Source organism: Lithobates pipiens, unplaced genomic scaffold (assembly GCF_037356315.1).
Source record: "Lithobates pipiens isolate NorthernLeopardFrog02 unplaced genomic scaffold, aLitPip1_a1.2 Scaffold_25, whole genome shotgun sequence".
NCBI classification, from domain to species: domain Eukaryota; kingdom Metazoa; phylum Chordata; class Amphibia; order Anura; family Ranidae; genus Lithobates; species Lithobates pipiens.
The window spans coordinates 198767353-198793660 of NW_027507787.1; the positions used below are offsets into that span (position 1 = coordinate 198767353).

Below are 26308 nucleotides of genomic sequence, written 5' to 3' on the forward strand. Positions count from 1 at the left end.
AATGGATAATATATGTGTATGTAAACTTTACTGTGAAGCAGCAAAATCTTTAGCAAACTGTAAGGCAGGCGGTACTTACTTTGGTTAAGTCACATGCTCACGTATACCCAGAGGTACCTGGCATTTCAAATTTTTTCCTTGTGGCCAAACAGGAGGGTGCAATTTTTCCAGCTGGTTCTTTCTATTTCAAAATCGACTTTTGTAGAGTCAGGTGGTGCTGACAGGGCCAGTTTTGGCTGATTCAGCAGAAATTGACCGACATATGAACCAGCTTTAAGCACAGATAGCAGACACTACTGCGAGCCTAATTAGTTCTTCAAATGACAACTCAAAAAGACAAATTTCAGGCAACTACTACTATCTGAACTGAAAAAAAAGGGGGACATGAGTAAATGGAGGTATGCCAGGGATGCCATGCAAGTTAGTGCTGCATGGCTGGATCTAGTGGAGTGCTGGGGTGGGCTGCGCTCTCCCAGATTTCATTTGCATCCCCACAAACCCCCCCCCTACAGCACATATATAGACTCTATCTGCACCGGTGATTAGGACCAGTGTGAATGTTAGCAACAGTTCCTGCTGCGGTTCTCCGGTAATAGGTGGATCTGCAGAAAGCCAATAAAAGGTGCTCCCTCCGATGACCTGTCACGGAGAGCCAGAGGAGAAACTGCTATCCTTATTTTAGTGTATTTATATGTGGCCCAAGACTATTCCGCCTCTTCTAATGTGGCCTAGGAAGGTTAAAGGGTTGGGCACCGGTGGGCTCCTTAGCCCACCATAGCAACCAGGACCTTAATTGGACTCCTGTTTGTTTTTATGCCAGAAACGCACTGCTTCTAAAATGGAAACAACCATTAATACATGGAAGGCGTTGGTCAACTCCGCAGTCCCGCTTTACAAAGCCACTTATCTAGCCAGGTCCTGCCCAGCCAAGTTTGATAAATTTGGCACATTTGGTTGGAATCTGACACAACTAATGCCACATAGTGAGGTCCAGCCCCCCCTGCTGGACAAAATTGACAGGCCGATATATGGGCAGTGAGGTTAAGCTTTGTAAAACCTATCTTTTCTTATGGTGAAAATTCTTAAGCTGGTTTAAATTGTATTTAACTATTATCCTCACTGTAACCTACCAGCTATGGTCACGAACAGTCCAGGTTGTAGCTGTGTTTTAGCTATGTGTCTTTACTAGTAGTGTTTTAGCCGGGGTATGCCCAGAGGCTTTATATTGTAACTTTTCTTTGTCTCCCAAAATTAATAAAAAGTATTTAAAAAAAAAAAAAGAATTGGGCACCCATGATCCCCTGATTTCAAGCCTAGGCTGCCCTAGGTAAAGTGGTCTCTGGCTACATTTGGCATTGTTTTGTGCGTGTTTTTCTTTTCTTTTTTTTCTTTTTTTTTTTCTTTTGCTGTTAGAAACTATAGTTCAGCCAGACGGGTAGACCTGCTGTAATATTAGAGGATTGGAAAGGTGCATCAGACAGACTCACTTTACATATATCATTGATAACTATACATGAAATGAGCCTTTTTGATTCATAAACTCACATTGCTTGATTTACATCTTTCAAGTCTATATCTTAGAATGAAAAGCACCACAGCTTCCTTTTAAAGTGCTTCATTAGATGGTGAATATAAGGCAAAGCGTTTCCAGGAAGATACTTGTACACGTACTCCATACATAGTGTATAGTGTTGTTGAAATGTGTTGCAGGTGTTTTTCACACTTTTTAATATTTAATTATGCTCTCCTACAATTCGCATGCTCCCCACTTTCCCCAGGCAGCCTTCTAAACAAGCAGTGTCTCTTAAGTGTTGAATGAATGAATTAAGCTGGCAGCGGAACATTACAAGTACTCTGCTCACTTGGAAATGCCAGGCTTATTAGACAAAGCAGTCCTGTTTAAGGAATAGTCACCCATTGTAGTGAGTCCCTTTATGATAGGACTGTGTGCTCCGAATCAAAAGGCAGGTGGTACAGCAGCTGTAAATGAATATGCATAAAGAAAGCATGTGTATATATAATGTGGGTGTGTGTGTATATGTATGTATATGTATATATATACACACACACACACACACACACACACACACACACACACACACACACACACACACACACACAGTGTTCGGCATGCTGGAGTTACCTTTTCTGAAACAATATTTTGACAATAGTATGTGCATCTCTCACACTCAGGCCAGTTGTACTTTGACAGCATAATCCAACAGATACAGTTAATTTTTACGATCTTCTCTGTTAAAAGTTGATTTTTGTAATCATTTGCACCCCATTCGCTGGACAGGTAGGAGGAGGTTTGATCTAAAACCCATAAAATGCCCTAATATTACATTGATGTAGTTGATGTTGGATGGAAATGCTTCATAGTTGCAGTTCTTGTACTAACAACCACAAACACATATGTGAACTTGCTCACACCTATACAGAGATTTAAATGGTTCATGTTTATGTAAGGTTGCTTTGCCGCCTCCATTAGTTACCTTTGTAGGCAGAGAGACGGTAGTGAAATGATATACTGTATCTATAAATATCGCTCTTTATTGTGTGGTCTTAATTGCCATACCTTCTGTCGTGATAGCTTCCTCTATATCAGGGATATGCAGTTAGCGGACCTCCAGCTGTTACAAAACTACAAGTCCCATTATGCCTCTGCCTCTGGGTGTCATGCTTGTGTGTGTCAGAGTCTTGCTATGCCTCATGGGAGTTGTAGTTCTGCAACAGCTGGAGGTCCACTAATTACATATGCCTGCTCTATGGGTTCATCTATAAAGCTAGTTTCACACTGGGGCGCAGGGGTGGGGGGCCGTTAGCAGTAAAGCGACAGTAGACTGAAGAAGGGTAGAATCCCAATGGGGACTCTGCATTTGATACCTTACTGTAAAAAAACATTGCATGGGGACAGACAATATTTAAGGTCACATTCCTACTCTATCCCCAATAATAAAAGTAGTAGTGCTGAGATTACCTGTGCAATATGTCCTGAGTTGTCCCTTCCACAGCCATCTCTTGCTGTTTACAGATCATTGAGCACATTGCACTACCAAAAATAGTTGGCATTAACCCTGCACCTTGATATATTCTTTTTAATAAACAGGCAGCGGGTCCTGTAACAGTGTGTGAAATAACCGAAGCCAGGTTATATTGTTTCGTCTTCGGTTCTACATCAGGAAGCTGAAAGGGGAGCGTTTGGTTGCTCAGATTTTGTGTTGGGCTCCTGCATTGTCCTTGCTTGTGAGTCAATGTTTATCCTCATAGAACTTTGTTCTGGTTCCATACACATTCTAGTTCCATGGTATGTCTAGCCACTGTGCTATATACAGAGAAAGACCTCACAAGCTCCCCACCAAAAATAAATTTTTCTTTCTAGGCCAACATGGCGTCTGTCTGTATTCAATGCTTGTATGACTGGACATGAGGCCGGATTCCTGGCCTTTCTTATTTATATCTGCGTTTTGTGTACTCTTGGAAGCTACCCTGATACTAATATAGTGTGTTTTCTTGTATTTATAGGATGAAGTAGACAGTCTAAACCCAGTTCTCAGGGACAACCCCCAGCTTCACGAGGAGGTGAAAGCCTGGGTTAAAGAACACAAAGTTCAGGAGATTTTTATGCAAGGTAAGTGGCTGTACAATTTGTGTATTTTTTTTCTCTATAATGTGTGAAAATGACCCGTGCATTCCCTGTGCTTGAAGTGCAATGCTTCCATTTCAGAGCTTTAAAGACTCCAATTAGGCATTTTCCCCTAAAATGCAGCCAGGAATTTTCCCCTAAAATGCATACTGTTTTTTTCAGTTGCCGCAAGTATAAATGTGAAATGTCACATGAAGAAAAGAATTGTGTGTTTTTTTTTTTTTCTTTTTGGTTTTTTTTTGTCTTTTGCGAGTTGAGGTTTGTGAAAAGGAACAATTCACTTGGATATTTAAAATTTAAAAAAGGACGTCACCTGAATTTGGACAAGACCTGATGAGAGAAGTTTTTGTTTTTAGGAGTGTTGCTGTGTATAGCTTCCCAGGTTTTCAAGAATATCGAAACCTAACACACAAATTGGCATAAACAAAAAACAAAAAATATTCGTGTTGGAGTATTGACAACTTTGCTCCTGAGAGAGCGAGAGATGACCAGTACCAGGCACTCTTCCAACATGTGGCTCTTCAGGAGATGAGGATGTAGGGTTTTAGTTGGGCATGAAAATGGTGGTGTTCCCTAAGGTAGTTGAAGTGCATTGTCGTCTTCTGCACCCAAAATTTACATTTAACAGATGTCTGTTGTGTCCTGCAGAACTGGGCATCCTGCATGAAATGTTTTATGTTAAAGTGGATATAAAAATGTAGCTACCAACAGTCTCCTCAACATCTAGTAGCGTTAAAAACACTAGGCCTCAGATCGGAGATGATCCCTTTCATTAACCACAAACTTTCAGAGTTCGGGTTTATTAGATCATTTTTACAGTCATTCATTGATGACAACAGCTCTCTAGTCTTTACAGTTGGCTTGCAATGTTGAATTAGGACATGGTGCACAAATCCAAAGTTCAGCCTACAAGCATCTGGTGGCGAAAACTGAGCTCTACTGTGCTGAGGATGAGTGTGTGCACCAGCAGGGGGGTGCCTGTAGATTGGCATTTTTGTTTTGTACCTGGTGTCCTACTACTACAGATGGGAGTTTAATCCAGTTGTAAAGAAAGAGTTGTGCCCATTGATGAACTCAGAGAAAATAATTTTACAGCAAGGACAAAAATAAGATTCCCCGCCTGTACTAATCTGCTGCATAGACCTCTCTGTGCAGCCCATATGTTAATTCAGGGACGCATTGACAGGAATGCCTGTGGATAGCCTAAATTTATAGCTTGCAGTGAAATTGGATAACCGCAGGAGTTCTACTTTGGTCTACTTTGCTAGCTTTTTTTTTTTTTTTTTTTTTTTTTTTTTGTTTAAACACTCTATAGTTTTAGGGTGACTGTAGACTATCAAGCAATACCTAAAATTTCAACATAGCCATTCAAGTGTGCCTTCATGGCAGTGCTTCATAGGGTCAGTGCCCCAGGTTTGGTTGGGCATTTCAGTCTTGTAGCCTGTTTGTCTTTGAAATTACTAGTTCCCTGGCCGTCTCTGCTTCAGTATTTGCTGCATATGAGAGCTTCATCAAACATACGGTAAGCAAACTCTTGATCTTGTTTTGGGCCATTGACTCAAAAGGGTTGATTAAAATTGGAGAGGGCAAAATCTGGTGCAGCTGTGCATGGTAGCCAATCAGCTTCTAACTTTAACTTGTTAATTTAAACTTTGACAATAAAACCTGGGAGCTGATTGGTCTTTATGCATTGCGGCACCAAAATTGCACAGCTGCACCAGAATTTTCACACTCCAGTTTTAGTAAACCCCAAATTATTAGACCTCATGTACACTGGTTTTTTTTTACAGCAGCTGTTTTTGGCAGTAGACGTCATTGAACTCTCCTTCATGCTATGTGTCCATGCACACATAGGCTTTTATCAGTGTTTTTGAGCAGTAACCCCCCCCCAAAAAAAAAATATTGGTTTCTAAGAGACATTTTTCAGCTGTAAAAACGCTCTAACGCTGATAAACGCGGCAAAGCGTCACCAGCGGTTAACGTTTTTGATCTATTGAAAACTAAACAAAAACGCTAATAAACTCTAAAAAGCACTATTGCAAAAACTTTGAAAAAAGTTGAAAAACTCACTGCAAAGTTATTGTTGTTTTTATAACGTTATTGTAATGTCCAGTGTGCATAAGGAATTAAGGTTGGAGATCAGCAAGACAGACGGGAAGTTAGCATTTCCATCAGATGACCAGTGCCAGCCTATGCTGGCACTGGCAAGGATTTTCAAAAAGAGAGTGATGAAGTCAGTCTGCATATTTGATCTGTACAAGTTTCCTCTATTAGTGAAGTTGCTGCTTAAATGATGATTAGGTAATCGTATATTAGAGAGTTCCTCCGTCCGAAGCAGATTCATCCCGGGGGGGAGTAGTGCAGTGTTTGAACCACTTGTGGGACTTCTTTACTGTGCAGGAATCCATTGGGAAGATTCCAGCACATCTCCCATATGGCTTTAGTTGGCCATATATAGTCCCACAGAGATTGTGACAGGTTACATACCCTAAATATACAGTATACCACTACAGCCAGAGCTGAGCTACCTTTGTCACCAGCCTGTAAGATCTTCTATAGCACCGGACACAGAAACACTGTCTTCTTTCCACTTCCATGACAATAAAGGAACTTCCAGGCTGGTGACAAAGGTAGCTCCGGTAGTTTGGTTAGGTTGAGCCGGAATCATTTCTCTGTTTTGGTCGACGTTCAGTTTTGAAAACTCCATGGCCAGCTTTATCTTGAGTTGGTTTTAAATCTTGTTTAAGCATGCGTATGATCATTGTAGGATTTTTTTGCCTTGCTGCACAGATGTATATTGACTTTTTTATTTATGCAGTAACTTTGTGTTTAATTCAAACCAGATGTTCGGTTAGGACATTAGAATCATTCAATCTAACAAGCTGACTGGTAATATATACAAAGATCCTTATTTGTAAGGAAGATTTTGGCTTCCATCTAGTATATGTCTAAGTAGGGATAGTAAATACTTGCACTATTGAAACAAATTAGTGATGGAAAATAATAACTCTTAGAGCTGATGCTGTAGTGTAAGGTAAGAAACCCCTAAGGGCCGGTTCACACAGCGATGCGCAGCGAGGCGTCTCCGACTTGCCTCGCCGCGACCTGCACGGACCTCAGCGGCGACTTGCAGAGGACTTCTGCATAGAAGTCAATGCAAGTCGCCCCCGAAGTCGCCCCGAAGTAGTACAGGAACCTTTTTTCTGAGTCGGAGCGACTCGAGTCGCTCCTCTCAGAACGGTTCCATAGCACTGAATGGGGGCGACTTGCGGGAGCGAGGCGAGGCGAGCCGTGTCGCCTCGCCTCGCGTCGCAGTGTGAACCGGCCCTAAAGAATAAAGTGCAAAATATTATACTTTGCGCTGCTCTAACTCCAATAAAGTCTATCAAAGAATGCATATATAAAGTGCTAGTGCAAATTTATGGTGCAATCAGGCTATCCAACAATACTTGTATAAAGTGCTTAGTGCAAACATATAGTGCGATTATATAAAGTCCATATATATGGTGTGCTGAATATGTGCAACTTTTGCTGTGCAGGTTCCAGTTACACTCTGTGCTCCCCTCCTGGGTCCCCACTCACCAACAGTAATCTTTCAAACCACCAGGTTTATCCTATATGTGGGTTAGGGCAGTGGTCATCAACCCTGTCCTCAAAGCCCACTAACAGGCCAGGCATTATGTATTATCTTGGGGGATGCAGACTAGAATACTGCAATTACTGAGCAGCAAATGGTATCACCTGTGATGTATTTCAGTTATCTTGCAAACCTGGCCTGTTGGTGGGCCCCTAGAACAGGGTTGATGACCACTGGGTTAGGGTATCACCTTCCTGCTCCTCCAATGATCAGGTTTCCATGGTAAGGACGTGTTAATACAAAATGCCATTGAAGAGAGAAAGATGTATAGTGTAATATTGCTAGGTTTATTATTAAAAACTGTCAATACGATTACATCAAAAAAGGTTTAAACTCGCAAAATTTGCCGCCTTGGCGTACAAACGGCTGTCACTAGGTTACTAGGTTTCCTCTGCTTGTCCCCACTCGAAGCGCAGACTCGCGGAGGAGACCTAGTGTGGGTTGTTGGTGAGTTGGGACCCAGGAGGGGAGCACGGAGTGTCACTCGAATCTGCACAGCAAAAGTCACACGTTTAGCACACCATATATATTTATATAATCGCACTATATGTTTGCACTAAGCACTTTACATACATTTTGTTGGATAGTAGGGCTGTTACCAATTAAAATTTTCTTGTTCGATTAATCAATTATTTTTTTTTTTAATCGACTAATTTCGAGTAAGTAATAACGCACATACAGATCCAATTACTTTTAGCTGATCTCCTTGCATTGCAACTCTGCATTAGTCAGTGGTAAATGTGGTATACACTATATACAATCACCCGACACTAGTTCGTTTCCACAATCCATGACTTAACTTCACAGTTCACACAAATACGTTTTAAATTCAAATTGTAACACTGACGCAAGTCATTTTTTTCCCCCACAGTAGCGTGACAATCCCTCCACCTCCGGTCTAACTAATCACTCTCACATTATGACATGGACCCCTGTGCAAACAGGTGATCATGCGAGTATCAAAAGGGTTAACCAGGACCATAAACTTCTCTCACGTCTCCTTAGATCTCAGCAAGGACCCCAGGTCATGGGTAGAAAGAAAAGATCTAAGTGCTCACTGCTTAAGTATAAGATGTCATTTTTGTGTTCAAACACAAACTACTCACATAAAGATGATAAAAACACAGCATGTAAAGCCGACAATCGTTTTAGTTCTGTAGGGCAGCAGCGGGTGACGTCATGCGTAGTTTCTCCCCCATACACGTTACATTCGATCAGAACTTCAATGCCACCGGAGTCCAGTGACGTTGATGTCCGTGACGTCACCGGATCTCCGACGGAACTCCCTGAAGACTTGGAAGCCGGCGGAGAGGTGAGTACTGATCAAAAGAATGAATCAAACTAATCTTTAAAGGGGTTGTAAAGGTAAATGTTTTTTCACCTTAATGCATTCTATGCATTAAGGTGAAAAAACATCTGACAGTCCCGGCGCCCCCAGCCCCCTCCGTTTTACTTACCTCACCCCTCGAAAGTCCCGCGCTCGTCCCCGACGTCCTTTCCACCGTTCTGCCTGGCCGCTGATTGGCTGGAGTGGATGGATGGAAAGCAGCGCAGCCATTGGCTCACGCTGCTATCAATCACATCCACTGACGGAGCGCCGGGGGGGCGGGGCCGTGTGATACAGCGAGCGGCTATAGCCGCCGGCTATATCACGGGAGCGCGCCCGCAGATGCTTCTCACCATGCGAGGGAGCTCGCATGAACGTGAGAAGCATCTGCGGGAGGAAGCAGAGACAGCCGCCGAGGGACCCCAGAAGAGCAGGTTCGGGGCCACTCTGTGCAAAACGAGCTGCACAGTGGAGGTAAGTATAACATGTTTGTTATTTAAAAAAAAAATCACTTTACAATCCCTTTAATTTCCACAGCCCTATTGGATAGCCTTTAATTTATGATTGCACTTTATGCATTGTTTCATAGGCTTTTTTGGATTTGGAACAGCGCCAAGTATAATATTTTTCAATTTATACTTCTAAGAAGACCTGTGCCATTACAAACTGGACTGCAATATGTCTCCTTTTAGCACATGGTGAAAATGCTAATAACTGTAATAAATGATCCAGGTGCTTTGTGTCTAGAAACTTGGTGGTATGTGTTTGTATCATATCTGTATTGTCTGGAGGGGAATTCTGATAGTCGTTCGGTTTCAGTAGAAATCCCCTGCCTCTGTAGCAGTTGTGTCTCCACCTCCTGCGGCGCCCTTTGCCTTTGCAGTACATGGAGCTCTGACCATTCATGCAGGGTGGTGCTCACAAGTCTGTGTGGTTGATTGTAACATTCGGTAAAACAACCTGGGAGCTGCAGGAAGGGGAACTAAATTAAGCAATCCCTGAAGGGGATTTCCATTATTATAACATTAATCATGTCTTGGCCGAAAAAGTGGCACTCAGAGGGTTCGTGCATATAGTACAAGCTCTGGGCATTCAAGGCACACAGTAATCTTGCTTTCAGAGCTTGTTGCCTGCCATTTATTAAACCCATCATAGGTTTTTAGGGGAACAGTAGACAACCAATGTCAGTCCCCATTCTGTAGGAAACCTTTGCGTTAAGAACATTAAGCCCTGTTGCCAGTTGAAAGTCTGGACTTGCTCCTACGATATGATCTTTACTTTTTCTGGAAGTCCAATATTAGAACATAGAAAACCTTCATGTTTATAAAATGGAAAGTACTTTGCATAAATTACTGCACAGCTAGTTGGCTTTTTATATTTCAGATTAATGTTTGTAATTTGTTGTACTGCGGATGTGCGGTTTAATCAAATGTGGAAGTTGAACTCCAGGGCTTCCTGAGTGGGTTATGCACACACTGCTTATGTTGGAGGTCTCTTAAAGGGTCTTCAGGGCCTGAGACATGTCAGACTTGTGATGTTTGTCTGAAATCTATGTACACATGCCACAGCTTGACATGGAGAAATTGTGTATCAGAGCAAGACACTTTACAGTATCGGGTATTGTCTACGTTGGAACAGACGAAAAACAAGCTCTGGACTGCAGCACTCTTCAGAAGACAACTTTCTTTTATTGGAAAATCAAATCACAGCTCAACAAACACAGCGAACAAGGAAAAATTGCTGATGTTTCGCACTAGCTGTAGTGCTTATTCATAGTGGCTATGAATAAGCACTACAGCTAGTGCAAAACATCAGCAATTTTTCCTTGTTCGCTGTGTTTGTTGAGCTGTGATGTGATTTTCCAATAAAAGAAAGTGGTCTTCTGAAGAGTGCGGCAGTCCAGAGCTTGTTTTTCATCTGTTGCTAGTGAGATCCCTTCTCCTGTTGTCTACGTTGGATCTGGCTGATGGGCTCCATAAAGTCATAGGGGGTGTTATTTATTACTGTTCAGTTGCATTTTGGCCAGCAATGAATGCCTCGGACAAGAAAAAAGCTGAAATATGGAGAGATCAGACGAAAACGGACCATAGGTGGTGTCTGCAGAAAATACTGCACAGGCTGCGAAGTTGGCTTATCATTGGCTCTCACTGTAATATTTTCAAATAAAATACAAAGTCATATTCCAGCCCAGTGATGGAAGTTTGTGCCATATACTGTAAAATACTCCAGTAATATTTGGTTGTGTAAATAGAGTTCTAGTCTGGAAATGGAAACCGTACAAAAATATTTATTTGAAGGCGACACCATAAACATCTGAAACTCAATGACTGGGGATTTGTTTGCGTGTCCGCTCCAAGTATCTCGGTATCTGGAACCAATGCGCTGGGTGATGTAATAGCTGGCTGGAGATCAAGGGACCTGCCATGGATTTCCGAGTAGCTAAATGTGTCATTGTTCTCTTCATAGGTCCTTATTCCTTAAACGGCTATCGAGTGAGGGTCTACAGACAAGACTCTGCCACCCAGTGGTTCACTGGTATAATAACTCACCATGACCTTTTCACCCGCACTATGATTGTTATGAATGACCAGGTGAGTTGATTTATTGGTCTCATCAGTGTAGGCTGCGTGGCTAAATGATACATTTTGGAAATGTCAATAGTTTCAGCAAGGTTGGGAAACTGAATTGCTCAAGCTGTTGTGGTGCTACATGTCCCAGCTTGTTGACATGTGTACTTCAATGGGTGGATGGGCTCAGGAATGTAATGTGACAGGTTTATGTTCTCTTCACCACTTAGTGAATTAATGGTCTAGTGTCAAATGTTCAACCAATGAAGAGTCTCCACACCTGACCTGCATTGTTAGTTCTGGTTCACCGACTTGGTAAGTAGTGCCGCAAGGAAAAGGATTACAGTCGTGCAGCACGGGACGTTTAAGAACACATCAGAGCTGGCCGTTCACATATTTTGATCTTAACAGGCTTCTTTAGGGGGTAATTTACACCAAGTGTTGCCTTCTGAAGAGTGATCCTCATCGTTTGACAGGCAGTGAAGAGACAATTCATCACTTCATGGTCTTTAACCCCTAAAAACCCACACTGCATGCATTGCACACTGTTGCAACACGGCCCTTTTCAGTTGACGGGGTCATGGCGATACATGCACACTCCCACATGTTTTATTGCTGCGAGTACTAAAAAATACCCATTGATTTGCCAGGAAAGAACTAATCCCTTACACCCTTTTGTGGACTGACAGAACTTCTTTTTTTCTTACTGGATTGTAGTAAACCTTGCTTAGTATCTTTTTACTAAATTACTCAACCACTCCCGCTCTCCGTTCTCTACAACATAAAGTCTAAGGCCAGCCATAGACGTTTCGAGGATTCCGTGTGTGGGCAAGCCGAATGTACTGAGTCGATCAACTTGGGCACAGTCATCCTGGCTGAATCTCTTTCAATTATCGCTAACCGCTGCTATAGCCACTTGGATTAATCGTTGTCTTCTCCAGGGGGGCACGGCTTCCCCCCACTCGCTCCTGCCCTGTCGGGAGCAGACAGTGACTCGGCAGGAGGAGTTCCACTGTCAGCACTGTCTGGGAACCCATGGCTGCAGGAAAGAAATTTGCAGTCTTTGGCCTACCTTCTCATTCTCTAATGCATGATAAAATCTTGGAGGGCTAAATGGCCTCTTTGAGATAACACAGGTAGTGTGCAGAGATCATTGTACAACTCTCAGCAGATGCAGTAAGTCCCATACATACAAGTGTTCAACTTGCAAACTTTTAAAGATGCAAAAAGGTTTTTTTTTTTTTTTTTTTTTTTTTTTTTAATGTTCAAGCCAGTGGGCTGAACGAAAAAAACAAAAAAAACTGATCGCCATACCAACACGAGGAATGTTGTTGCAGCAATCTCCCCTGCTGTGCTATTGTGTTCTGACAGGGGGACTCCTCCCGCCAGAACACACTGATCAGTGCTCACAGCCTTTGTCTGCAAGCACTGATCTTTGTTAGACTTACAAACAAGCTTCTGTAACAGGACTTGTTTGTTAGTAGGGGACTAAAGCCCCGTACACACTAGCCGAATATCAGGTGGCATCGCTCGGTTCAATAGAAAGCGGCTGACATTGGACCCAAGTGTACAGTCGCTGGGCCCGTTTCTGTCGAAGGGGCATGACCGAAAAAGGTCTACTGATCGACTCCCAATCAACTCTATCCAATGGCTGAGAGCACTGACTGGAGTGTTCAGGCGGGGGGCTGTTCCTCTGTCTGAGCACAATGGAACCGCAGGGAAGATTGCTGCACTAATATTGGCTTGTTAGTACAGTGGCTCCGACCTGAGCTTTTTTTTTTCATTATGCCCGCTGGGTTTGGACGAACTGTGTACGATTACTGTGTGTGTGTATATATACACACACACACACACGCACACACACACACACACACACACACACACACACACACACACACACACACACACACACAATTTATAAAATACGATTTGGCTTCCTTAACACAACGCATATTAACGTGTGTTCAAGCAATGCAGAGCTAATGGGAGTTGTGAATAAGCCCCTTAGACTATAAGGAAACTAGTGTTAGCAAAGGTTGGATTTTACTGCAAGGTTCTGCCATTGCAGCAGAACAATAGAAATAAAAGATCCTGCTCAAAGGACGTATTAGTAATGTATCTGGATGACTGTTCAGACTTGCTTTATTAAAGTGGTTCATTTTGTAGAATAAACAATAGTTTCTGGCTGTCTTGGAGCAGTACTTTGCTGTTGGCCCCTGCGACCCTCTTCTGTCACATGAAATAAAAAAACAATTGTATTGCCATGGGCTTTTTGCACTTGATTTCTTTGTTCCAAATTTCTTTAATCAGCCCCATTCTGTTTTGATATTGTTTTCTTTCTGTAACAGACACTTTCTTTTTGTAGCTTTCCTGTTTTTTTGTGATCAAAATAATGAGCAAAACTTTGTTTTATCCCAGGTTCTAGAGCCACAGAATGTTGATCCTTCTATGGTTCAGATGACCTTTCTAGATGATGTTGTATACTCGTTGTTAAAAGGTGAAAATATTGGCATCACATCCCGCCGCAGGTCGCGCTCCAATCAGAATAGCAACACAATTCATGTAGGTATTTTTAAACAGTTTTGATTCTGATTTTGTTTGCTGCATTCTGTTGGTTTTAGCTAACAGATATGATTGTTTCTTATGCTTTAAAGGGGTTGTAAAGGTTAATTTTTTTTATTTTCTAAATGAGTTCCTTTAAGTTAGTGCATTGTTGGTTCACTTAACTTTTCCTTCGATTTCCCTTCTATATGTTTTCTTTGTCTGAATTTCTCACTTCCTGTTCCTCCTCAGTAAGCTGTTCAGTAAGCTGTTCTGGCTGACTAAACACCACTTGGATGAAGGTGTGAAGTTTACTGAGGAGAAACGGGAAGTGAGAAAATCAGACAAAGAAAAAAAACATTTAGAAGTGAAATCGAAGGAAAAGGTAAGTGAACCAACAATGCACTAGCTTAAAGGAACCTATTTCGAAAAAAAACTAAGCTTTACAACCCCTTTAACTAGTTGAGCTTATTGATTGTCTGTGATCTTTAAATGTCTGCTCTAACCAGTAGAATGTTATTTGAAGGGTCATTATACACGTGCACAAGCGAATAGTCCCAGACCCGTGATGAACCCTCAGAGCTCCACAAAACAGAATCAGCACCGTAACGCCCGTTTAAACAAGAGGAAAGGTTCTGACAGCAGCATGCCCGATGAGGATAGGTATAAAGAGGAAAGATATGATGGTACTGGTAGAGGAGGTAAGCAAAACGGTCAACTGTATTACCATTTAACATGAACTGAGTTTGTCAGTATGACAATTATTTTATAGCGTACTAATTATTTTAATATTACACCTGCAGAGAGGCATAAATTAGATTGTGCCTTTGTACATTGCTACATACATGTCCTTTCAAATGGTTTGTTCTTTTGAGTATCTTTTTATTTTTTTTACTTTTATAATTTGAAACCCCAGATTCATGAGGTTATGTAGCCATGGACCTGGGATGACTCTTGGTTGCCTGGCTGTTATTACACTTCTCAATATCACCACCCATCACTAAAATGAGATGGCTAAAAAGTTGATCACCGCTACTACCATCTGGGGTGTATTTCTTGCCGACCACTAAAACTCACCATAGACGACTCAAACTGCTTGCAGAGTGTCAGAATTGGCGCTATCCTGTTGCACACCCTATCTGGTGATTCATTAAGGACAAGGTGGTTCTTCATCCTTGTCTTTCGTTCCTTCCAAAAGTTGTTTCTCATTTTCATTTAAATTAAAACATTGTGTTGCCTTCCCTGTGCCCAGGCAGCAATATCTGGGGGAATTTGTGTTACACACCTTGTATGTGGTTTGGGCAATCAGGGTGTATTTGGCAGCCACTTTCGGAGGTCAGACTCCCTGTTCGTGATCGCGGACGGGCCAAAGAAGGGGCCGTCTGCTTCCTCGGTGACCATTTCTAGATGGATCAGACAGACGGTGACTCAGGCCTATTCTGTCAGGGGTCAGGTTCCTCCCTTCCCGGTGAAGGTGCACTCTACTCAGGCGCTGAGTGCCTCCTGGGTCTTCCGTCATCAGATGCAAAGTGGCCACCTGGTCGTCGATGCAAACTTTCACAGAATTTTACATAGTGGATGTGCTGGCATCTGCGGATAACACTTTTGGCGGCAAGGTTCTGCGGGCTGCGGTCTAGAGGGTTTTTCCCTCATGAAGGGGTTTTCTTGCTGTCTAGGTTGGGCTCCAGTTGTTCTCTTTGAGCTCCAGGTTGTCTGATTGGCCTGTTTTTACAGTGCCCAGTGGTCCTACTCCTGTAGGGGTCGATATAACCCTGAATAAGGAAGCACTGTGTTTGTCAATGAACTCAGAGTCAACAATCCTATTTTTTTACATACTGGAATGCATCATGTTTTTTAAAAATTTTTGACGTTTTAATATAAAATAGTTTATTTTTGTCACAGTTTTAGGTCAGTGGTTCCCTCATGTACCGTATAGGATGCCTCCGCATTGCTCACTTCATGTGTGGGGTACAGGAAAGTCATTATTTGTGAACTGTGTGCTTAATACATTTTATGGCACCCAGTAAACTCTAGAACTGCATTCTACAATGCTGCCTGTGTGTACGAACGAGTTGTACCCACTGTAACACTAAGAGGTTAGATTATACAGCTAAATGTATCCACAGGTTTATTTTTAAGGCTACTGACATCCTGACTTGGGGATTTATTCAGGGCCATCTTTTTAATTTAGTTAACTAGATAATTATTTTCTATCTGTATTGAAACTGTCGTGTACTTAACCACTTCCCGCCCAGCCTATAGCAAAGTGATGGCTGGGCGGTGGTTCAGTTATCCAGACTGGGAGTCATATGACATCTAGCAGGATAACTGGCAGTACACGCCCATGATGGGGGGGGGGGGGGCGTGGTGATCGCTGATTCCCCCCCCCCCCCCGAATTCCCACAATTGACCACCAGGGATGCTGCCAGGACCACCAGGGATGAAAGCCACACATGGATGAGCAGGGATGCCAGTCAGTGCCCACAAATAGTGTCAGTCAGTGCTCACTGAATGCCTCCCAGATGTCTTCCTGTCAGTGATGTCCAGCAGTGCCACCCATCATTGCCCATCCATGCCACCTGTCAGTGCCACCCCTAAGTAATCATCAGTGACGTCTATGTGTGGCCATCAGTGCTGCATACCAGTGCCACCTTATGGTGCCTGTCAGTGCGGCCTCATCAGTGCCCATCAGCAAAGGTGAAAACTTTTTTTTTCCCCCTAAATTTTCACTATTTCACCATTATTTTCCAGCACTGCCTTAACCCTCTTGGGCATGGAGTTCACCAGAGCTTCACAGGTTGCCACTGGAGTCCTCTTCCACTTCTCCATGACAACATCATCATGACCACATCATGAAGCTGGTGGATGTTCCTCCACCTTCCATTTAAGGATGCCCCACAGATGCTCGATAGGGTTTAGGTCTGTAGACATGCTTGGCCAGTCCTTTACCCTCAGCTTCTTTAGCAAGACAGTGGTAGTCTTGGATGTGTGTTTGGGGTCATTATCATGTTGGAATACTGCCTTGCAGTCCAGTCTCCATGGGGAGGGATCATGCTTTGCTACAGGATGTCACAGTACATATTTTCATTCATGGTTCCCTCAATGAACTGTAGTTCCCCAGTGCCGAAAACACTCATGCGGCCCCAGACCATGACACCCCCAACACCATGCTTGACTGTAGGCAAGGCACATTTGTCTATGTACTCCTCACCTGGTTACCGCCGCACACGCTTGACACCATCTGAGCCAAATAGGTTTATCTTGGTCTCATCAGACCACAGGACATGGTTCCAGTAATCCATGTCCTTAGTCTGCTTGTCTTCAGCAAACGGTGGGCTTTCTTGTGCATCATCTTTAGAAGGGGCTTCCTTCTGGGACAACAGCCGTGCCGACCACTTTTATGCAGTGTGCGGCGTATCCTCCCACCCCTCAACCTCTGCAGCAATGCTGGCAGCACTCTTACATCTATTTCCCAAAGACAACCTCTGGATATGACGCTGAGCACATGCACTCAACTTCTTTGGTCAACCATGGCGAGGCCTGTTCTTAGTGGAAACTGTCCTGTTAAACCACTGTATGGTCTTGGCTATCGTGCTGCAGCTCAGTTTCAGGGTCTTGGCAACCTTCTTATAGCCTAGGCCATCTTTATGTAGAGCAACAATTCTTTTTTTTTTTTTTTTCAGATCCTTCGAGTTTTTTGTCATGAAGTGCCATGTTGAACTTCCAGTGACCAATATGTGAGAGCGATAACACCAAATTTAACACTCCTGCTCCCCATTCTCACATGAGACCTTCTAACACTAACAAGTCACATGACACCAGGGAGGGAAAATGGCTAATTGGGCCCAATTTGGACATTTTCATTAAGGGGTGTACTCACTTTTGTTGCCAGTGGTTTAGACACTGACACTGTGTTAAGTTATTTTGAGGGGACAGAAAATTGACACTGTTATACAAGCTGTACACTCACTACTTTACATTGTAGAAAAAGTGTCATTTCTTCAGTGTTGTCGCATGAAAAGATATAATAAAGTATTTACAAAAACGAGTGAGGGGTGTACTCACTTTTGTGAGATATTGTATCTAGTGCCAAAAGTTTGTGCAGTACTTTAGAAATAAAGAGAGACAATACAGCAACAATACAAGCGAGATAAGAGAGCCCTGCTCCTAGGGTCTAATAGGGAAGGACAAGTTGAGAAAAGGGTAATAACTGAGGGATGAACTGATGGGAGAAATAAGAGATACCTGAATAGTAATAATGACTAAGAATCGTGAAGAATGAGGATTTTTTGTCATTAAAAGGGGATTGTGCGCATAGCCAAATCAAGGTGAGTTCATAGTTTAGTGTACTAAATAGAAACACTTAACTATTGTGTCTTATTATGTGTAGCATGCTTGTACACTCATAGAAAAGAATGGGTGGAGAGGATCTTCCTGTCCTTGCTTGACAAATGTGCCCAGGGCGTCCTTGCTCCCCAGAATTCTCAATATTCTGTTATTGTACAAGCAGTGAAAGGCTTGTTCCTTTTCTAAGAAGAGAATAGAACATTCTGTGATGAGTGTCTAGAATGATCGTAGTGCTTACATTAACATACTATTGATTAAAGCCTTCCATCAAACCTCTAGCATGCCTTTTCAGTCTGTCTGTGCTTCTTATCAAAAATGGCAGAAAAAAAAGGTATGTCAGCATGTTGTGAATAAATAACAGAACTGTTATAGATGGATTGTAATTAGTAGCACTGTGAATTTTGTAGAACTTTAAAACCCTCTACATTCAACAAATCAAGGTAGTGTCGCTAGACCTTAGATCCCTTTCACACCGAGGGTGTTTTGCAGGTGCTAGAGCGTTAGAAATAGCGCCTGCAATCCGCCCTCAAACTGCTGCTCCATTCACTCCAGTGTGAAAGCCTGAGGGCTTTCACACTGGAGCGGTGCGCTGGCAGGACGTCAGGAAAAGTCCTGCCAGCAGCTTTTTTGGAGTGGTGTGTTTACCGCTGCTCCCCATTGCAATCAATGGGGCAGCGCTGCATTACCGTCGGCAAAACGCTGCTATTGCAGGCAGTTCTAACCCCTTCTCAGCCGATAGCGGGTGAAATGCGCCGCAAATACGACTGTAAAACGCCGCTAAAAATAACAGCGTTTTACCGCCGATGCTGGTTGGTGTGAAAGCCGTCTTATGACAGATCGTTATAAACCTAGACTCCTTTATATCAGAAGTGTCTCACAAGGTAAAACCAACATTGGATCTGAGTGTCTTCACAATTCAAACACATGCAAGTTTTTTGTGGCTCCGTATGAGAACTGATGTCATTTTTTTTTTTTTTCTGTTTGCAGAAAATGTAAAAAGGAACAAACATTTCCACAGCAAAAGGAGGAAACCTGAGGAGGATGAGAAGAAATTAATTCTGAAAAGACTGCGCCCAGACAATATTTCTGACTACTCTGAGAGCAGTGACTCAGAAAATTCAAATAAAAGGATAATAGATTCTTCCTCAGAGCAAAATTCTGAGAATGAGTTGAAAAGCAAAAACACTTCAAAGATAAACGGAGACGAAGGAAAATCCCAAAGTAGCGAGGGGGCTGAGGAACAGACACTAATAGATAGGCATTCTCACTGGGACAAGATACAGGAGGATAAAAAGCATCAAGCTGAAGCAGAAAGGCTAAAGTCAGCTGACTTACCGCTCCAGAAAGAAAGCCCTCAGTTTCTCCTATCTGAACAGACAGCACTTTACGAGCAGAATTCCAATAAGCCACAGGCTCCAGATAGCGTGGTCGAGAGGAACAACACTACGGAACTGTTACAGACTGAGCCGCTGATCAGTAAGCCTCCCACGCCAAAAAATTCTATTGTCTTAACTAATGAAAACAGTTTGGACAAAGCACCCCAGGAAAGCATTTCAAGTAAGTTTAACACACAGCTCGCTGCCAAGAAGGAGCTGCAAGTCGGCGACCCGAAACAGTTGTTTGGCACCGTCGGGTTTTCCAGTACGAAAAAGCCGGATTCTGAGCATGTTTGGAACGATGTTTCCAACAATAAGACCGACTTAGCACTTTCCGGGGTGTTAAAAGCACCCCAGTTGGTTAATAAGGAGATGAACGATAGGGATAAGATCCACCATACCTCAGTTATTGGTAGCACATCTTTAACTGACGAACAGAAGAGGCTTCAAAAACAGACAATGGACGCTCTTAAGGCAAAGCCACACATGCTGGAGTCCTCTAGTAAGATAAAATATAATTCTTCTCCGGATATTTTAAAAAGTCGGCCTGTCCATTCTCCGGATCCATTAAAACTTAAAGCCACCTATTACAATAACCAGATCTCTGGGACTGTGAGGACCTCAAGCAAAATGGACTGCGACACTCACAGGTCCAGTTTTCATCCGGTGGCCGCACGAGTGAGCACTATAGAATCTACAAAGAGCCCGCTCATTATTGACAAAAATGAACATTTTACAGTTTACAGGGACCCAGCGCTTGTTGGACCAGAGACTGCAGCCAACCACATTTCTCCTTATTTGCACCAGCACAATTTTGCTCTTCATTCTCCAGCTCATCGAGCATGTTTACCTCCAAACAGCCATCACCCAGCACTAACCGCTAACCCTCATATGTTAACGTCGTCCTCAAACCAAACGCCTATGACTGCTATTAATGCCCATACGTTGGGCAGCACATCCCATCATTCAGTCCACCATCCTCACTTACTACCTACGGTGCTATCTGGTATGCCTCCTGGCTCTTTGCTAGGGGGACATCCCCAACTAGAGACTGCACATGCCAGCAGCCTTAGCCACTTGGCTCTTGCACATCAGCAACAGCAGCAAATGTTACAGCACCAGTCACCTCATCTCCTCAGCCAAGCTCACCCTCAAGCTTCTTATAACCACGTGGGACTTTATCCAATCATCTGGCAGTATCCAAATGGAAGCCATGCTTACTCTGGACTTGGCCTGCCCTCTTCAAAGTGGGTGCATCCCGAGAATCATGTCAATGCAGAAGCCTCCATTAGAAGGGTAAGATTTGTCTTCTATATTTTCATGGGTTTGTTTAGAACTGTCTCAATTCAGATATAGCTATAAAAGAATTTTGATCTGCTGTACTGAGGTTTGTAAGTGACTAAAGTCAAACTCGAAAGCAGGTTCTCGCATTGGTTGCCTATAATAATACAAGCCTGGTTCACATCTGTTCAGCTCTGAGAGACACGTTTTTGTGCCGGCGTGGCAGCCCATTTATTTGATTATACTGTATTGCCTCCAGAAAAGCAGGGAAAAGGTCCCTGCACCATTACATAGTTAGGTTGAAAAAAGACACAATTCCATCCAGTTCAACCTGGAATCATAACCTGCACGTGAACTGCAAGTGCAGTGTGGTTCCCAGTGCGGGTGTGTTTTTCAGTACGTGTGGCGTGCCATTAGAATCAATGGCACCCATATGCCTCCATTTTTCTGTGTGGGTGGTTGGGGCTGCAGGTACAGGTAGGGACCCCCAGCAGGAACCACCCACACAGATGTGAACCGGGCCTTAAAGTTTTTTTAATTTATTTTTTTTGTTTTTTCACAAAAAGTTTTAAAAAGTGCGTTGTATACAACATTATACAATATACCGTATATACTCGAGTATAGGCCGACCCGAATATAAGCCGAGGCCCCCAATTTACCCCCAAAAAAACTGGCAAACTTATTGACTCGTGTATAAGCCGAGGGTGAGACATGCCTGTCCATCCCTGTGTGTGTGTCCGTCCATCCCTGTGTGTCCGTCCATCCCTGTGTGTCCGTCCATCCCTGTGTGTCCGTCCATCCCTGTGTGTCCGTCCATCCCTGTGTGTGTGTCCGTCCATCCCTGTGTCCGTCCATCCCTGTGTGTCCGTCCATCCCTGTGTGTCCGTCCATCCCTGTGTGTGTGTGTGTCCATCCATCCATCCATCCCTGTGTGTGTGTGTGTCCATCCATCCATCCATCCCTGTGTGTGTGTGTCTCCATCCATCCATCCATCCCTGTGTGTGTGTGTCTCCATCCATCCATCCCTGTGTGTGTGTGTCTCCATCCATCCATCCATCCCTGTGTGTGTGTGTATCCATCCATCCCTGTGTGTGTGTGTCCATGTGTGTGTGTGTGTGTGTCTGTGTGTGTGTGTGTGTCCAGCCTACCTGTGTCCCGAGCCTGTGTCCCGTGCCTTGCCTCCTTGCCTCCGTCCCGTGCCTTGCCTCCTTGCCTCTGTCCCGTGCCGTGCCTTGCCTCCGTCCCGTGTCATGCCTTGCCTCCGTCCCGTCCCATGCCGTGCCTTGCCTTGCCTCCGTCCCGTGCCTTGCCAGGATCGCCGCTCTTCGTCGGCGCCTCGGCGGACATTCTACCATTCAAACGCCGCGCCTCCGCCTTCGCCTGTGATAGGCGGAACACTGAATTTCCCAGCAGCCTGTGTTCCGCCTATCACGGACATCGTCTCATCCTCGTCCGTAGTACGAGGATGAGACGATGTCCGTGATAGGCGGAACACAGGCTGCTGGGAAATTCAGTGTTCCGCCTATCACAGGCGAAGGCGGAGGCGCGGCGTTTGAATGGTAGAATGTCCGCTGTCTGTCTGCTCGACACGCTGATCGAGCAGGCAGACAGCGATGACTCGAGTATAAGCCGAGGGGGGCACTTTCAGCCTCAAAAAAGAGGCTGAAAATCTCGGCTTATACTCGAGTATATACGGTAACCACTTAAATTATTAATTTTACTAGGGCTGAAACTACTAATCGATTAATCAATTATGAAATTAATTACTATTTCCATAATCGATTAATTGGCTAGTAACATAATGGGGTTAAAAAAAAAAAAAAATGAGCCCTTTATAGTACAAAAATATCAAATAATCGCTACTGTAAATACCACTTTCACAGTTTTACAGTTAAAAAAATGAACCCCTTCCAGTAGTGATTATCTGCTTTTTGTTGTACTATAAAGCACTACTTTTAGTTTTTTTTTTTTTAACCCCATTATGTTACGTCTTAGATCTGGTTCACATCTGTGTTTTTTGGAGCTTTTTGCAGAAACGCACTACAGTTCATTTACATGGTTTCCTATGGGACACGTTCGCATCTATGCTTTTTTCAGCCGCTGTGTATTTGGAAACGGTCAGGGACTTTTTTTTTTTTCAATGTACTTCAATGGAGAAGCTGCAGAAAAGCATGTAATGGATTTTGCAGCAATTTGTGTTTTTTTTAATCTGTCCAACAACAAATTGGCCAAAAAAAAGGCAAAAACTCAAATCACCGCAAAATCACAACGCACAGCAAAAAGCCCTGCGGAAACAGATCAGAAGCAAACTGCATACCAAGCCTTATGCTCGCCACACAGATCAATTTTCAGACTAAAAATCTTTTACGTTCGCTGAATGAAAGAATGTTGTTTTGAAATTTTCACTTGTTTTTAATTCTGTTTTTAAAATGACTGTCATTTCTGAACGAAAACCACATACACTGTCTGAAAATTCCTTTCACCAAGCAGTTTTCTATTTCCAAATTTTCCCATCACTGTGGTTGAAAATGAACATTGATTTGCCCCCCACTAACGATTAGAAAATCGAGCAAACGTTCTTAAAATTACATTTTTATTTTTGAGGGAAGATCTCCTCTAATAGTATATACAGTATATCTCTTCTGTCTGTTCTCAGAGTGGATTCGAGATTTTGCTCTCTAACCATATAGTTGGTTATTTATATTTACCACTACATAGAGATATTTAAGAATAAATTGCTTTTTTTCTAACGTTGCATATTAAAGCGGGAGTCCGCCGGGACTCCGCGTTTTTTTTTTTTTTTTTTTAAAGCCAGCAGCTACAAATATTGCAGCTGCTGACTTTTAAAATAGTGACACTTACCTGTCCAGCGCGCCCGCGATGTCGGCACCCGAAGCCGATCTCTAGATCGTCACTCGGGTGCTGCCGCCGCCATCTTTGGTATGGGAATCAGGAAAAGGAGCCTTTCGGCTTCATTTCCCGGTTCCCTACTGCGCATGCGCGAGTCGCACTGCGCAATAAGGACGGTCCCCGCTGCCTCTGGGATCTGTGTGTTTCCCAGCAGGCAGCGGGGCACTTGCGGAAGGGGGCGGGCACTTGCGGAAAGGGGCGTAATCTACGCCCCTTTCCGCAGAGAGCTATCCCGGAAGTGGGTGCAGTTACCTGGATTATCCAGGTAACTGCACCCCCCTGAAAGGTGCCAATTGTGGCGCCGGAGGGGGGGAGGATTCCGATGAGCGGAAGGTCCATTTTAGGGTGGACCTCCGCTTTAACAAAATTATACACCACACTTTTTTTTTTTATAAAGGTTATTAACCGATTAATTGAAACAATAATCGGCCAACTAATTGATTATGAAAATAATCGTTCGTTGCAGCCCTAAATTTTACCCTAACCTGTCCCAGTTCACAGCTTGAAATTCAGTACTTTATTTCTTAAAAAATAATGAATTAGGACCTGACTACACCAGGACACGTGGTGTGTGGGAAACCCGTGTTGTGTGTACGCTTCCCACACCACGTTCAGAACACACTGATTTTGTGATCTGCTACGGGTGTCACACATTCCTGGTGTGAAGCGGCTCTTAAAGATATTGCCTTCCAACCAAAAGAAACCTTTACTTTTTCATAGTTCTTATGAAAAGAAATTGATTAAAGCGATATTAAACCCAAAAACAAGCATTTATTTTATTGCAGCTTACCAATTCTTAGATGTGATGGCTGCATTTGTGTTCTTTTTTAAGGATTTTTTTTCCTTTTCATCTGGTAATCTGGCCATTGAGTCTGTTCCTTTTTCAACAGTACAAGCTGTTCTGCAGATGTATAATTTACATGGTTGGAACAAACCAATTACCACTGACGGGTGCTTACGATGATCAGCTTTTATAAATGTAAAACCTTTATCCCAAAACGATAACAAAACTGTTGTAACTGCTTAAGTTGCCCGTGTGCTGCCATTCACAGATTGCATCAGATTTTGCACTCTCCAGCTTTAGTAAATCGACCCCATTATGTCTGTGGGACATTCAGGTCCTCTCAGCAGATCTTGGGTAAGAAAGCAGTAGGACCAGTTAAAAAGCTTACTGTGGCAATCTTCTGAGTGTTTAGAGGTGCCTCCATCTCCCTCCTTCATAGACTAAACAGGAAGGCTTAGTCCATCTCAGTTTTCCTTTTAGTGACTGAATCTGTGCCAGAAGAACTCAGTCTCTGATGTCTATGGCTTGCTTTTCCCACATTGCTTTAACTGACCTGGTCCGGCATTTTGCAACCTTTTTTATAAGCCTCTATAATATCAGACGTTTGCCAAGTAACCCCTCTGTGCACATTGACTGGTCTAACAAACCTTACAAGTGTCTACATTAACTGCTATTATTTTAAATGTCTTCATAAATTCCTGAATATTTGTGAATGGTAAAAAAAAAAAAAAAGCAACCTCACATCTGGCCTTCATGGCCTTCATGTGCACTCTATTGTCAAAAGTATTGGGGCGCTTGGCATTACGCGTACATGAACTTTAACGACATTCCCAATCTTGGTCTGTAGGGTTCAATATTAGCCCTCCCATTGCAGCTATAGCAGCTTCAACTCTTCTGGGAAGACCATCCACAAGGTTTAGGAGTGTGTCTATGGGAATGTTTGACCATTCTTCCAGAAGAACATTTGAGGTCAGCCAATGATGGACAAAAAGGCCTGGCTCGCAGTCTCCGCTCGAATTCATTCCGAAGGTGTTCTATCGGGTTGAGGCCAGTCACGTTTCTCCACCATGTCTTTATGGACCTTTGTGCACTGGTCCAAAAAATGTAGGGGTAGGGGGATTTTAGTATAGGGTGGTTGTTCAGGGGTTGGGCTTGGCCTCTTAGTTCCAGTGAAGGGAACGCTTAAAGGGATTCTAAACCCTCGTGTTTTTTCACCTTACTGCATTAAGGTGAAAAAATTTCTGACACTGACCAGCCTTACACCCCCCCTTTTACTTACCTGAGCCCATTCGTTCCCACAGTGGAGATGCGCCGCTCTACATCTGCCTGTTGTCTCAGCTCTTGATTGGATAGATTGATAGCAGCAAATCTATTGGCTCCTGCTGCTGTCAATCAAATCCAATGAGGCAGGGCCGAGTCCTGCATTCTGTGTGAACAGACACAGGAGCAGGATTCGGAAGCGCGCCCGCACGGGTGTCTGCCTTAAGAGAGCCTTTTCCAATGTGGGCACTCGATGCGGGGAGGAGCTACTATCTCTGCCGGAGTACCGCAGAAGAGGAGGACTGGGGCTACTCTGTGCAAAACGAACTGCACAGTGGAGGTAAGTAGAACATGTTTGTTATTTAAAAAATAGGTTTTACAGCCTCTTTAAAGCGGAGTTCCACCCAAAAATGGAACTTCCGCTTTAAGCACTCCTCGGGGGGACATGCCACATTTGGCATGCCATTTTTTTGGGGGGGGGGGAGTGGGGGCTTTGTTAGGAGGCGGACTTCCTATCCCACTTCCTCCTTCCGCCCAGGGACCGCCAAAGTGACCCCTCCTTTCGCTTTAAGCGTCCCCTCCCTCTAGGCGATCTGGAACATGCGACAGGTCCCAGGAGATCGCTTATCCAC

The 26308-nt window shown here is 43.5% G+C and overlaps 1 protein-coding gene across 2 annotated transcripts in view; it reads left to right on the plus strand.

The window, feature by feature from the left end:
- Positions 1–26308, plus strand: part of JMJD1C (jumonji domain containing 1C) — a 443208-nt gene that overhangs the window by 352045 nt on the left and 64855 nt on the right. For both annotated transcript variants that reach the window (XM_077455417.1, XM_077455418.1), the window contains 5 exons: positions 3526–3631; positions 11077–11201; positions 13596–13739; positions 14245–14419; positions 19053–20737. In XM_077455417.1, coding sequence (XP_077311543.1) covers positions 3526–3631; positions 11077–11201; positions 13596–13739; positions 14245–14419; positions 19053–20737 — 2235 coding nt within the window. The remainder of the gene's footprint in view (positions 1–3525; positions 3632–11076; positions 11202–13595; positions 13740–14244; positions 14420–19052; positions 20738–26308) is intronic.